The sequence below is a fragment of the Rhinatrema bivittatum genome, chromosome 4 (genome assembly GCF_901001135.1).
Source record: "Rhinatrema bivittatum chromosome 4, aRhiBiv1.1, whole genome shotgun sequence".
Classification (NCBI taxonomy): domain Eukaryota; kingdom Metazoa; phylum Chordata; class Amphibia; order Gymnophiona; family Rhinatrematidae; genus Rhinatrema; species Rhinatrema bivittatum.
In genome coordinates, this window is record NC_042618.1 from 395206515 (window position 1) to 395220699 (window position 14185).

Below are 14185 nucleotides of genomic sequence, written 5' to 3' on the forward strand. Positions count from 1 at the left end.
ATGTGCTTTGTTATACCTAAGTAATCTGACAATTAAAAAGTAGCCAGCATCCCGTAGTTGGGAATTCTGATGATATGTCTATGGGACAGCGGTACGGCATTTGAGTGCTCAGCCAGGTTAACAGGATGTTTTTATATTAATCCTAAAGGTGATATTTAGTATTCGGTTACCATTTAAAGGGACAGCTGTCCCATGTGCACGTTTATACTGAATTATAAGGGGTACAGGACCCTCAGCTTGATAGATATGATTTAGGCTGCGCTATGCAGCTCTATACAAAGTAAATTAAAATATTAATGAAAGGTCGGCTTACATCTTAGCATGGTATTGTGGTTCTTATTGTAAGGGCTTGCCAGCAGAGGTCAGCACATGGCAGCGGCCATTTTGGGAGGTCAGCACATGGCAGCGGCCATTTTGGGAGGTCAGCACATGGCAGCGGCCATTTTGGGAGGTCAGCACATGGACTTTCAGGATTTTCTTTTACTATTACTTTTCTTTTACTCCCCTCGCCCCCCCCCACCTTCCTCAGCTGCCCCCACCCCCATCCTATTCCCGTCCAGCCCCCCCAAACTTGCCCTGACTGCTCACATCCACCACTATCACCAACCCTCCCCACACCTACTATACGTCGGGTTACCAATTCATATGCCCTCCCCCCCTCCCCCCCAGTTTGGGATCTAACCAATTTATATGTCTACACAGCATGTCTACCAATCAGTTTCCTATGGCTTCCGGCCCGTCCACACTTATGCCGGACCAGGCTCAGGCTCCAGCCAAGCGAGCACGACGGAAGCCAAGAAAACTGCAAGAAAACTTTGCAGCAACGCCAGAGGTCGACAAAAAGACCAAGACACAGAGGAATAAGAAGAGAAAATTAACAAACAGACGACAACCACATAGCATCAGCCATTTAGGCTGCTATGCCGGAGCAGCCCCCTCCACGGGGCACCACCCCTGCAACACCGACCCCTGCAGCACTGACACAGGCAGCACCGCCACAAACGAGCTACAGCATGGGAACCGAAGGAGAGCTACGGCGGCTCATGAACCAAACCTTGGCAGCGGCTGCTGTCCATGGCATGGACAGGGTGAAGTCAATGCTGGCTGCGTTAACGCCTACCGACAGCCCGTCCCCCCTGCAGTATGGCTCAATGCCCATCGGTCCACAGCAAGGTTCAGCGGGCAGCACCAACAGTTCAGCTGGCAGCTCCCATCCACCATCACGTGATGGTGGATTGCTTTACCCCTCTGGTAGTGGTTCTTGCGGGTGCCCGTGTTGCCCGACAGCTGTCGGGCAACACGGGCACCCGCAAGAAGGACAGAACTGTGAGTACCCTGATCTAAACCTGGGCCAGGCTAATGCGCAGGTTCCCCCAACACAGCCCGGTTACCCACCGCTATCGAAGGGCAGCGAAGTGTGGCTGGGGCCACAAGGCGCTCCTAATGATATTTTTGCTGCTATGAAAGCAATTTTTGATACCTGGCACGGGCAGGGTAATTCTAACACAAGACCACCACAAAACCCTGTTACTCAGGAAACAGGGCAGTCAGGACGACACATGGGGGAAACTTTACCTGTGCCACAAACCCCAGCCACAGCTACAGCCGTTGGAACAACGGTGTGTCAGGTAGGGACAAATGGGCATCATGCAGCCATGAACATCAATAACGCTTCCCAATACACATGTACCGTTGGCTCACTAACTGCGCATGTGTCAGAAGCAATAAAAGAGAAAATATGGCGCAGTGAATATGTTGATATATTCGAGTTGCTCAGGAAAGAGGGGGAGGGTTCCGATCCCAAATGCCACGAAGCGTGCAAACTATCAGCTAGGGACAAACCCTTCATCGCTAGAACGCTAGCAAATTGGTCAGCAGGTTTCAGAATTCTGTCAACCATTATAGGCCAGAAATACCCTGAAAAGTGTTGTTCTTTATTCGCTTACCAAGACGTTATTTGCGGTGCTTATTGCACTTATGGCGGTACGGCTTGGTTAGAGTATGATGAGCAGTTCAGAAGGAATATGGCTGTGAACCCCAGTTTAGACTGGGATCGCAAAGATATTGATCTCTGGCTCTCAAAAATCACACCTTACAGACCGGCGCAGGAGGTCATCCCTGGCTTCGCTGGTAATGCATACCATCCGAATACATGGTTAACACCTCGCCAACACACTTTTCCTGGTAGATTCCCATTTCGCCAAGGTCAGCCCTTTCGTCAAGGGCAAAGGTTTGGTCAAGCCACTAGATTCAGGGGCGGGGGGGGGCTCCCATCTGTCGGCTGTTCAACTCTGGTTTTTGCAGATTCGCTGCTGCCTGCAAATTCAGGCACGCCTGTATGGGATGCGGTGCAGGCCACCCTCAGACAAAATGCACAAGGGGCGGTACCATCCCACATACAGAGCACCATTAAACTCATCAGAGCACCGACCCCCATTAACATACATAGCTTACAGGTCGGTTTAATGGGTTATCAGCCCCAGGAGGCAAGATGGCTATACGAAGGGTTTTCCCAAGGCTTCCGCATACCTTTCATGGGGCCAGAAACCGCCACAGAGGCTAAGAATCTGTTATCTGCAAGGAAAAATGAAGAGGTCATAGCACTAAAGATTAAAAAGGAAGCGACATGGGTAGGGTGGAAGGCCCATTCAATGACAAACCGCTACCCCATTTTAGGATTTCCCCTCTTGGTGTGGTTCCCAAAAAAGAGTCAGGGGAATTCCGAATGATCCACCACTTATCCTTCCCAGAGGGGGGTTCAGTGAATGATTACTTGGACCCCGACGCATGCTCAGTTGCCTACGCCTCATTCGATCAGGCATTAGACATGGTGAGGCATTGGGGACAAGGCGCATGGTTGGCAAAAGCCGACATTGAATCAGCCTTCCGCTTGCTTCCCATACATCCAAGCTGCTTCCATCTGTTAGGGTTTCAATTCAGAGGTAAATATTACTTTGATAAATGCCTTCCGATGGGCTGCTCTATATCTTGTGCCTACTTCGAGAGGTTTAGCACATTTGTGCAATGGGCGGTAGAGCAGGACATCGGGAAAGGAAAAATCATACACTATTTGGATGATTTTTTGTTTACCGGCCATAGGGACACACAGGCCTGTGCGCAAGCCCTCGAAGCATTCACCCGGAAAGCGGATGAATTAGGTATTCCACTAGCCAAGCACAAATCAGAAGGACTGCCACAAAAATTGTCATTTCTCGGTATCGAAATTGATACTCTGCAAATGGTCACACGCCTACCACCCGCAAAACTAGAAGCGTTACGCGCCAACATATCTATTACTGAACACTCACGCTAAATCACGCTAAAACAAATGCAGTCACTCATTGGTCATCTTAACTTCGCTTGCAAGATCATGCCCATGGGTCGCCCCTTCATTAGAAGACTGTCCCAAGCCACAGCTGGTATTCGCAAGAGCCATCATTTCATTAGAATCACCAAGGAGCTCAGGGAGGACCTCATAGTATGGAAAACATTCCTGGGGGAATATAATGGACGGACGGTTTGGAGGGACCCACTCATGACCAATAGGGAGTTGCAACTCTACACCGACGCAGCGGGGCGTGTGGGATTTGGGGCCTATCTGGCCGGCAAATGGTGTGCGGAACGATGGCCAGTCCAGTGGGAAGCCAAGGGTGTGCTCAGAGACATCACTTTTCTTGAATTGTTCCCCATTGTTGCATCAATACACATGTGGAAATCATGTTTCCACAATAGAAGAGTGGTTTTTTGGGCAGACAACATGGCGGTTGTACAGGCTATAAATTCGCTCACCGCTCACTCCCCCAGGGTCATTAGGCTATTGCGGGATTTAGTACTGCTCTGCCTGCGCATTAACCTGGTCTTTAAGGCTAAGTACGTACCGGGGGAGGTTAACTGCATCGCTGATGCATTGTCTCGTTGTCAGTGGTCTCGTTTCAGATTCCTGGCCCCGGAAGCAGAGCATCAGCCATATCGCATCCCTCCTTGGATTTGGGAATTAGGGTGCCCGGGATCGGCTCCATATTGAGATCGGCTCTGGCAGAGAGTACTTGGAGAGCATATTCACGCGGATGGAGCTTGTTCCAACAATTTTGCCAAACAAAAAACACACAAGTTCAGGGAACAATGACAGAGAGAAATGTAACAGAGTTCTTACTCCACCTAAAGAACTCAGGTGTATCCAGAGCACAGGCAGGGCAACACGTAGCTGCTATTGTTTTCGTCTCCAAACTATGGGGTATAGGCACCATTAGCAACTCTTTTCTCATTAAAAAGAGATTAGAGGGTTGGCGGCGACAAGCACCAGTTAGAGGGGACACCAGAAAGCCTATCGCACCGATGCTGCTTCAAGCACTGGTAAAAGAGCTCCCCAGCCTAGTTTGGGACAATTATGAGGTTAAGCTATGGACTGTGGCTTTTTCACTAATGTTCTTTGGGGCATTTAGAAACAGTGAGTTGATCCCGAGGGCAAAGGTTACCACCAGGGCATCGGATGGGGGTCTCCCGATATAAAACATAAGGATGGTTAAGGAAGCAGTACAGATCTTTATTAGGCGAGCAAAGAATGACCAACGGGCAGTAGGTCGTTGGATTACGTTATACCCCGCTAATATGGGGGAGATATGCCCCGTAAAGGCCGCAAGAGAATACCTCAAAGTACGCCCGCCGGGGGGGGGGGGGGGGCGCCCTTACTAAAACACAAAGATGGCAACGCACTATCGCGTTACCAGTTCATCAGTATACTGCGCAAAGGATTGGAAAAAATAGGGGAAGACGCGGGCGATTATCACACACATTCATTCCGAATAGGTGCAGCATCCTTTGCCTGCAGCAGCGGTTTAAACGAAGATCAAATTAAAGCGGTAGGGCGGTGGAAATCCGGTAAATTCAAATCATACATCCGGCCCAATAAACAGTTTCACTTGGAAATATAAACGGCATATATTTACCATCCTGTTCCCCATAACCGTTTTATTTTATCTATCATAGACTCGTCAGCTGGGAGCGCAAAAGTGATATGGATCATGGGGCACTCCTACATTTATCCTACATTTATTTACATGGGCGCACATTAGAAACAAGAAAAAGACCTCCAGCGATCAGATGGGCATACCGCGTAGCAAGGCCAGCATATTCTGGCTGGGCAACCGAGGGATGAGGTGGGTCCAACTAATGCCTTGCATCCTCCAATACGCCAGGCAATTACCACGGCCTGATATTATCATCTTTCATTTGGGAGGTAACGATTTGGTCGCAGTCAAGAACATTGACCTAATAATCTCTATCAAGAAGGACTTGACTGCAATTAAGGCTATATGGCCAGACGTGGGATTGGTGTGGTCCCATATTATCCCCCGATTGGTATGGTGGGACGCGAGGTCACATAAAGCCATAGAAGAAAGCAGGCGCAAATTAAACAAAGAAATGGGGACCTGGTTGAGGGCAATAGGGGGCTACGTCATTACACATGAGGATATTTCTCACACATGCCCAGGCATGTATAGAACAGACGGGGTGCACTTATCAGACATGGGGGTAGATATCTTCATTCTCGCTCTGCAAACGGCCACAGCAGCTTTAGTTAATTAGTGGGGGTAGGAAACAAATAAGGTTTTACTGTTTCCTACTTTGGCAGGGGCCCTCACCGGAGCATAAGGACATGTGTCGCTGCATAGGGGGGGAATATTTTGGTGAAGGACTTTGCATAAGGGGAAAGCGGGGACATGGATACAACTAAGCATGGCGGAGACCGAGATAATGGCCGGTCTGGGGGTGACCGAGATAATGGCCGGTCTGGGGGTGGCCCAATGAAGGCCTGGCATAAGCAAGAACTGCGGCCCGCAAGGCCAGGGGTGGGAGGAGGCGGCAGAATACTGCACGGAGCGGCAGTAGCCACGGAGGCGTTCACGGAGCGGGATGCCAGTGGCGGGTGTTCCCCTTCACGGAGCGGAAGGCGGATTGGCATTCACGGAGCGGGGTGCCAATGGTTTACCACCTTCACGGAGCGGAAGGATGGAGGGCTGCCGTCTCCAAAAGCAGAGGGGTGGGGAAAAACAAGGAAGTTTACCGGTGAGGGCATTGGCTAGAGTTAATGCCAATTGTGTTTAAACTGCTGCAATATTAGTGGATATTAATATTGTAATAATGTTATAATGCTATCTTTGGCTGTGGCCGTTTCTTCCACTCAATAAAGGATATCATGGTTTACCTTACTCGGCTGTCATGTGGTCAAGGGTGGGAGGGGCGGTCATCCGTAAGCTACGGCGTGCCCAAGTTAAGTAAGAACTTTCAAAATCTGGGACTTTATAGTTTGCAGTCTACAGGCGCCACCCGTAGGTTTGCTTTTCGGAAGCCTCTCCTCCAGTTCCCACCTCCCAACCCCTCCCTCCTTTCAGTCTCCTCATCACGTCACCTCTTTCGGTTCGTCCGCGTCTGGGGCACCACGGCCTTGGTCACCAGCATGTGAAAAGTACATGCCCCCGCTGATCCTCAGCAAAAAAGGTGGAATTCACTAATTACTGCACGTAAGCCTGGAGCTCCGGAGCATCCCACATCCGCTGGAATTCACCAAACTTCATTCATTCAAACTTTTTTTTTTTTAACCTTCCGTTTTTAAAAACGAAATTGTACCGTCGGTCTTTGGGAGCATTTCCTATGCAAATAGCACAAGGAGTGAAGGAAATGATCCGCACGCAGTCATTTTTTTTTTAAAGGGGTTTACATGTTACATCATGTACATGTATGTAAACCAGAACTGAACTTTAAAAAAAAATTCAAATATATTAGAGGCAAGGGACCTTTACAACAAGCTCAGCAGCCTGTAAACTCTGAGCTTTCACATATATAAATCAGGCATAATAGCAGTACTTACCATCCCTGAACATAGGCTTATGACTGCAGTATGGTCCGTCTTCCTATTGACATGTCCGCTGTAAAAGCAGTGTTTAATATCATTGTCCTCCTCGGTGTAAAAGCTGGCCTGATTAGCCGCAGGCTCTCCGAGAAGGGTGACGGTGAAAAGTGGTGCAATAAATCCAGAGCTGGGCGTTAGATTCAAGAGAAACTGCTGACCAAAGGCTGAGAGCCTGTAGTGTGTCTTTGAAGAGGAGGCCCAGGGTCCGGCGTCAGAGTTAATGCCCCGCTTCCTTCTTTTGAAGTGCATGTTCCTGGGAAAAGCTTCTCCAAATTCATTCACTCGAGTGGGAGTCACTATTTCGTATTCACCGAGTTCCTCCAGCAGTTTAGCTACAACAGTAAAAAAACAAACAACAAAACATTTTTTAAATTGTCATTCAAATTAGATCCCAAATGCAATTCTTTTGCAGCTTTATATTTTTAAGTTCAAATATTGTACCCTTCATATACAGCAGAATACACTTTAAGTGTTTTGATGTCACCAAAGTACAGGTACCCAGTAGAAAAAGCGTGCCAGCCAGGAAAAGCCTGACATCGCTTTTTGGCTCAAACTACACTGAACTAAACTGATTTTTAAATAACCGCTGGACGTCCTAAAGCACGGGGTAAGTGAGGAGGGATCATTTTCTACATGCACCCTGGCCAAGTGCTCTTAGATTTGTTCTAGGCTGGTACATTTCTGAGTGAGCAGTCTCGTAAACTCGATCTTCATTCTAATGTATGAGGTTGCCTCGATCTGAATTCGGAAGGGTGAAAACGTTACCTTGTCTGGGCTGCAGCATGGACCTCCCTGCTGCTACTGTGGCTACATGCAGAAATTCCTCTAGTAATGTTATTAACCCCAGTGCCCAGACCGCAAGCTGCATGGTGCTTGGCGGGTCCGTGGGAAGCGCTTCTCGCCCTCTTCTGCGTTCTGCTTTCCTCCTCCTCCTCTCGGTGCCCAACTTCTCGCCAACTTTTTTTTAAACTTGCCGATCGCTCTCCTGCGCTCTGCGGGACCCGCTGTCGGCGGCTGGGGCACGAAGCGGGGGCACAGCGGTCCTGGGCGACGGAACCAGCATAGTGCAAGCAGAAGCTGAGGGCGAAGGGAGAGAGAGGGAGGCTGCTCTTTGGTGGGCTCCCCTGGATTTTCCTTTGCCACTGTAAGAGAGGGTAAGGAGGTGGGGGTGGGGGGAGAGGTTGAAAGCACTCAGGATACCGGGAGGGAGCCGTGGCGCAGAGCCCCGCCTCCCCCCCAAGGAGGTGGGACCACCTAAGCCCCGCCCAGCCCCTGACAGTTCCAACTCCCTTTGGCCGGTGCGCTGCTCAACACCGCTGTCGGGGTTGGAGATTTTTTTTCTCTCCTTCCCTTTACGAAATGATCCAAAGGGGAAAGAAGTTTTACACATACACACACAAAACCCTAAAACGGAGAGATGCAGTGCTCAGGCTTCCCCTGAGCTAAAAATAGACTTTCTTCACGAATAGTAATTAAAGGATTGGTGATTCTTGTTTACTCCTGACAAACTTTGCTGTTGGTTTTAATTAGATGAAAAGCGATTACTTTGAAAAAAAAAAAAGGTCTGGTGTGTTGTAGGTGATGCCCATTTATGAGACATGAGAGGTTTGTTGTGAAGCTTTTCAAAGAGTGTTTTTTTTTGTTAGATGTGTTTTCTCTTTAGGCGTAACGACTTTTTTTTTTATGCGTTTGATATCCTCAATAATAGGGAATGAAGCTGGGAATTGAGATAAGCCTAACACGTCTAGTACATTATGCATTTAGGCTTGGAGATATGTTTTCCGTGTTAAACAGTACAGAGTTTAAAAAAAAAAAAAAAAGCAATGTATTCGGAAAAGTCAATGACGGGGATCACCGTCCAATTCCAGATGCCCCTTAGTAAACCCAAATGTTAATATAACGTATTTTCACCCCAGTAGGATGCCCTTTGACCTCCTTTCTTCTTCTGTGGATTGTAGTATTTACACGCTGCTTCCTCCTTTCAATGTTATGTACTAGATGTCTGACTAAATGTACGGTGACTTGGAAATTAACAATATTTTAGCAAATTAGCCTAGGCAGAAAATGTTTGTTTCTGATGATTTTTCTGCAGCTCAGTATAGTGTGCCGGTTTTTGATAATACGGAGGGATAGTGCAAAAGTCTAAAGAGCCAGCTTGCTGAATGAAGGCAGTGGTCCATTTAGTGACTTGCTTGTGCTTGCATAACTTTGCGGTTTGTTTGTGAACCGCACGAAAGGTCATTATGCGATCCTCTTGTATCGGACAGATTTCAGTCATTTTTCTCAGTTCATGCAGAGTAGGTTGTTTTTGTTTTTTTTACCATTTAAAGCCGGTGAATTAATATATCTTGAGACTCCTAATTCTTAATCAAGATTGACAGGAGATTTTTCTTCTTAGGGCACAGAATGACAGCAAACTCCTAAGGCGCAAGGTCAAGCCTTGGAAGCCAGTGCATTCCTGCTACACCATAAAATATGAGCCAGGATGACTGGCTAATTCCTCCTTTTTTTAGCATATAAAATATTTATGCCTACCTATTGTGCTGTCCACAGGTTTTACTCAGTCTGTTGTATTCTTTCTCCCTCCACCTCTAAGATCCTTTTGTGCTTGTCTCATGCATGTTTGAAACCTGCCACTGTTTTGGCTGCAACCACCCCCACAAAAATGCTGTTCCAGGTGTCTGTCGCCCTTTCAGTGAAACACTATTTTATCACAGTCCTGATCCTCCCTTCCTTCACAGAGGCAGCACAATGCCTTTATAGTTGGGGGGAGGGAGGGGGAAACCTGACCAAGCTCTGTCCCCTCCCCACCCTCTTAATCGGTCTCCCTGTCCCCCGTGGTCTTTCTCTCCCTTCCCCCTCTTTCCCCTTTCTCTCCCACACCATCCCTCCCATTCTTTTCCTCTTTCTCCTCTCTAGGGTTGCCTTTCCTCACTGATCAGTAACAGTAGGAGGACAGTGATGATGCATCTCAAAGCAGAGGTAGGACCCACAGCTGCAGAGGTGGAGGATGTAGCTCTTCTCTTCCTGCTACTGAACAGCTGATGCCTGCCCCACCCAGCTCCAGATCTTTTGCAGTGATTCTGCTGGAAGGATCAGATTTTTTGTGGGCCCACTCCACCTGTGCTTCAGTAGTGGAGGACCTTATCAATGGGGTTTTTTTTGTTTTTTTTAGATATCTCCAGAATTCTACAGAAGAAATAATACTTCCATCTATTTGTTAGTGGTCTCTCTTTATACATCCAAGGATAGTATTAGATTTTCTACCTGCTTTATCACACTGGCCAACCTCGAGGTCATCAGAGAAGGTGACCTCCAGTTCTCTTTTTGGTGACTGTTAGTTCTTAGCCAAAGGCCAAATACTATTTTGAAGGTTATCTGTACCCCAGATACATGACTTGCATTTTTTTTATTTAAACATTGGTCAAGTATTTGGCAACTTTCTTCTGTTTTTTTTAAATTCATATTCATCTATTCTGTCCTCCTGGCATCACTACTGCCTTGTATATTTTCATATCATCTGAAAACAAGCACACTCTCCCATTTAGCTCTTCTATATCAGATGGAGGAGTAGCCTAGTGGTTAGAGCAGTGACCTTTGAACCAGTGAGACCAGGATTCAAATGCCCCTGCCATTCATTGTGACCTTTGGCAAGTCACTTTACCCTCCATTGCCTCAGTTACAAGCTTAGATTATGAGCCCTCTGGGGGCAGAGAAATAACTGCAGTATTTAAATGTAATCCACTTTGAAGTGCCAAAAAGCAGAATATAAAAATGAATTTGAATTTTGGAGAACTGGGGCTAGAATTGAGCCCAGTGGCACCCCACTACTCATTTTCCTTTGCCAAAGTAGATCCCCCATTTGCCACCACACTCTATTGGTTAACCACTTTCTCACCCAGTTTGCAATTTATTTTCCAACTCCCAGGCTGGTCAACTTGCTCAACACTCGTAGGACAGTGTCAGAAATGTTACTGAAAAACTGGTTACATCTGCTACTCTATCAAAGACACTATTCAAGTTTAGCAAGACCTTTCCTTTGTGAAACCGTGTTGCCTAGGGTCCTGTAATCCACTGCCTTTGAGGTTTTGCACTATTATGCCTTTCAGTAACGTTTCATTACTTTGCTCATCACAGTAGAGTTCTGCTTGCTCTCTGTTTCCACATTTATGCAGTGATCCTACATCTGCTCTTCTCCAGTCTCATAGAAACTGACTTGTTTCAAGCGATAAGTTGAACAGAGCTGTGAGGGGCACGGTCAGTACCTCCTTCAGATCCTAGAAGATGTGTTCAGTTTTGAAAGTCCATTGTTATTGATATTAAAAGACAGCTGATAATTTATGACTGGATACTTCAAAGCTGTCAACACTGGGAAACCACAGAATTTCATTTGCATCAGTCACCTGGGCATGAATCGCTTTTGTTCTTTGTTTCCAGTTGCAGAAGCTGTGTCTAAGAGCAGAGACATTTTACCTTATTTTGTCTACCTATTTGTAGTTAAATTATTTCAGAAAATAAGCAGAGCTGAAAGAGAGATTTTAGGCCTTGTTTTTCATTATACCTGGACATTTTTCTATGTTCCTCTGTCCCAGGAGTATATATCCTTTGGCAGGAACCTGGCATCAGCTTGCCAATAGGAAGTAATATTTATTCCACTTCGTTTTTTTTATGAAGTTAAAAAAAAAAAAAATAACCGTATATAACTGCATGTATGAATTTGTGTTATAACATATATTATCTTGGTTTAAGTTAATTTGGTGTTGAATAAAGAGTTAAACACAACCAGCACAAATGTAATGCAGGGCCAGACTGGGTTCTAATTTTATAGCTGGTCCCTTGGAGTCCCTAGTGAGAATTATGCTTGAGTTGGTAGGATTTGTTGTAACCGCCAGGTGGGTAAAAATGGTTTAATGTTTTAAGCCTCATTTCATTACAGCTATTCAGCCGAAAGATAGTTTTCAATAGGTATATAATTGGAGAATATGTTAGATTAATCATGCACTTTATCTCTGTGGGAAAGCTATGGGAGTGTTATTTTTAGTACATCTGAGCCAGAAAAAAATAAGTAAATTGTAAGCTGATAGATTTCTTTACAAAGATACAAAAGGTATTTTTGTTATAAGGAAGAGGACAGAAACAGTTTTAGGCATGTTGTAGAGCTAGCAGTGTATTTATTTATTTATATATTTTACTATCTAATCTTCATTTCCCTTCTCATTCCAAGTTATTGTTTTCCTTGTTATATGTAACTGCTTTTCTGCACTTTTGTTAAATGGTAAAGTTTCACCCTTGTTTCTTGTGAACCAGCATGATGGGACCACCGTCTTGAATGTTGGTATATAAAAAACTTAAATAAATAAATAAATAAATTTGTTTATTTATTTAAAACCTTTTCTATACCGGTGTAGTGTGTACATCACATCGGTTTACATCATAATAAAATGCTTAGAAAGTACATTTAACAAGGGAACAACATGGTAAGGGCAGGGTGCACTCATAGAAAAGCATAGAAAAACAGCGTAACTGGCGAGAGGTTCTAATATAGTGGATTGTATGTTATTATTTACATTATGTACAGGAGTGCATATAGTCACAGATTACAATGGTATTAGCGATGGTGGCAGGTTATGGATTAGGGGGAGGCAGATTGTTGCTGGGAGAGTTCGTTAGTCAGGAAATGCCTGTTTAAACAACCATGTTTTTAGTTTTTTTCTTAATTTGAAGTGACAAGATTGAAGACGGAGTGTTTATCAGCAGTTAGACAACTGCTGATAAAAAAAGGTATAGGAATGGTGGCAGATTGGAAAGCCATCTTATTTTTCTCTAGCTGCTTCAGTTTTTAAATACTTCTGGAGGGAGAGAGAGACTTTTTACAAGGCCCTCATAGTCAACTATTTATATCACTATAGGAAGGCCAGCTAATAACTTGAGGTGAGGCATTGGTGGTGGTTTAGGGTCTACGGGCCAGTTTGACATGCAGTGTGAGACATACGAAGAACACAGTACACCTCATTGAAGATGTGACGTCATTTGGAGTGAGGAAAGTCTCACAAACATGAGATTTCTACGATGTTCTCTCAAGCTGAGAGACATCACGGCTTCACTGAGGTGTACTTTGCTCTGTTTGTCTCATTCTGCATGTAAAACTGGCCCCTAGACCCTAAACCACCATCAACACCTCTCCTCGAGTTATTAGCTGGCCTTCTTATAGTGATATAAATAGTCGAATACAGTGACAGCCTCCCCAGAGGCTCTCTATACTCCCCTTCCCTCCTCTCTCTCTCCCAAGCCCAGAAATAGCCAAAATGCAATTTGCAGACTTTATCACAAATTACACTATGACCATTTCAGGTTTTTTGTTCAGCTTAACATCAGGAAAAAAAGGTGTAGTTATTTCTAGTGTTAAAAGTCTGCAATAGCATGCATTACAGTACTATCGCATAGTGCAAAAATGCCCTTCATTTTAAATAATCCTGCCCAAACCCTTCCCCAATCCCACCCCTATGAAAAATTTGCATTCACGCAATTCGATAGCATTACTATTGCATGCATTATAGCATTTACGCATGCTTTATGGCGTTATCGTGGGCGTTAATGCCATAACGCAGTTTGATGAATGACCCTATTAATTTGATGCTAAATAAAGCATTAACCTCAGTCTATGCTAGATCCTGCCGAGTTGGACTGCTTTCCAAATTAATTGCCATTAGTAGCAGAAATTAAAGCTGTTTTATAAAATAGTTAGCTTTGCCCAGTAAATGATTTATTTAGTGTGTGCATAACTTTGATTCTTTAATTATCTTGTGGCAAAACCAAGGGCATAATTTTTAAGACACCTGTTTAGTAGGGGCATAAAAAAACTGTATGTTAAAAATCTTTAACAACTTGCAACAAACAGAACTTTACAGAAGCATGTTAGTGTAAAGAGGTATTGCACTGCACTAGTCAATCTGTGGTCATTTTGAGATCTTTACAGTGATGGTCTATGATAGCTTTCTCTCTTTTCCCTGATTTCTCACCTTCTGCAATCTGTTCTCTACCCAGTTTCCCTGTTTTATTCATTTCATTCTATCTCCCTACTGCTCTTTCTCATTTCCCTTGGCTCCCAGTTTTTAGTTCATTCACATATTTATAAAACCAAATTGAGCTTCGTTTAACAAGTTGACAAGGCTGTACACCCAGAGGATGAACAGGTGGAAGTACTATTACTGAAAAAATGTTGTCCCCCCCCCCCCCCCCCCAAAGCTATTCTATTACTGGAATAGGTGCCTTCAC

The 14185-nt window shown here is 45.2% G+C and overlaps 1 protein-coding gene across 1 annotated transcript in view; it reads right to left on the reverse strand.

Annotated features, from left to right (window-relative positions):
* ADAMTS9 (ADAM metallopeptidase with thrombospondin type 1 motif 9) overlaps positions 1-8110 on the reverse strand; it is a 366656-nt gene extending 358546 nt beyond the window's left edge. The window contains 2 exon segments of the mRNA XM_029601029.1: positions 6869-7242; positions 7676-8110. Coding sequence (XP_029456889.1) covers positions 6869-7242; positions 7676-7778 — 477 coding nt within the window. The 5' untranslated portion in view covers positions 7779-8110.
* Between the last annotated feature and the right edge of the window lie 6075 nt (positions 8111-14185).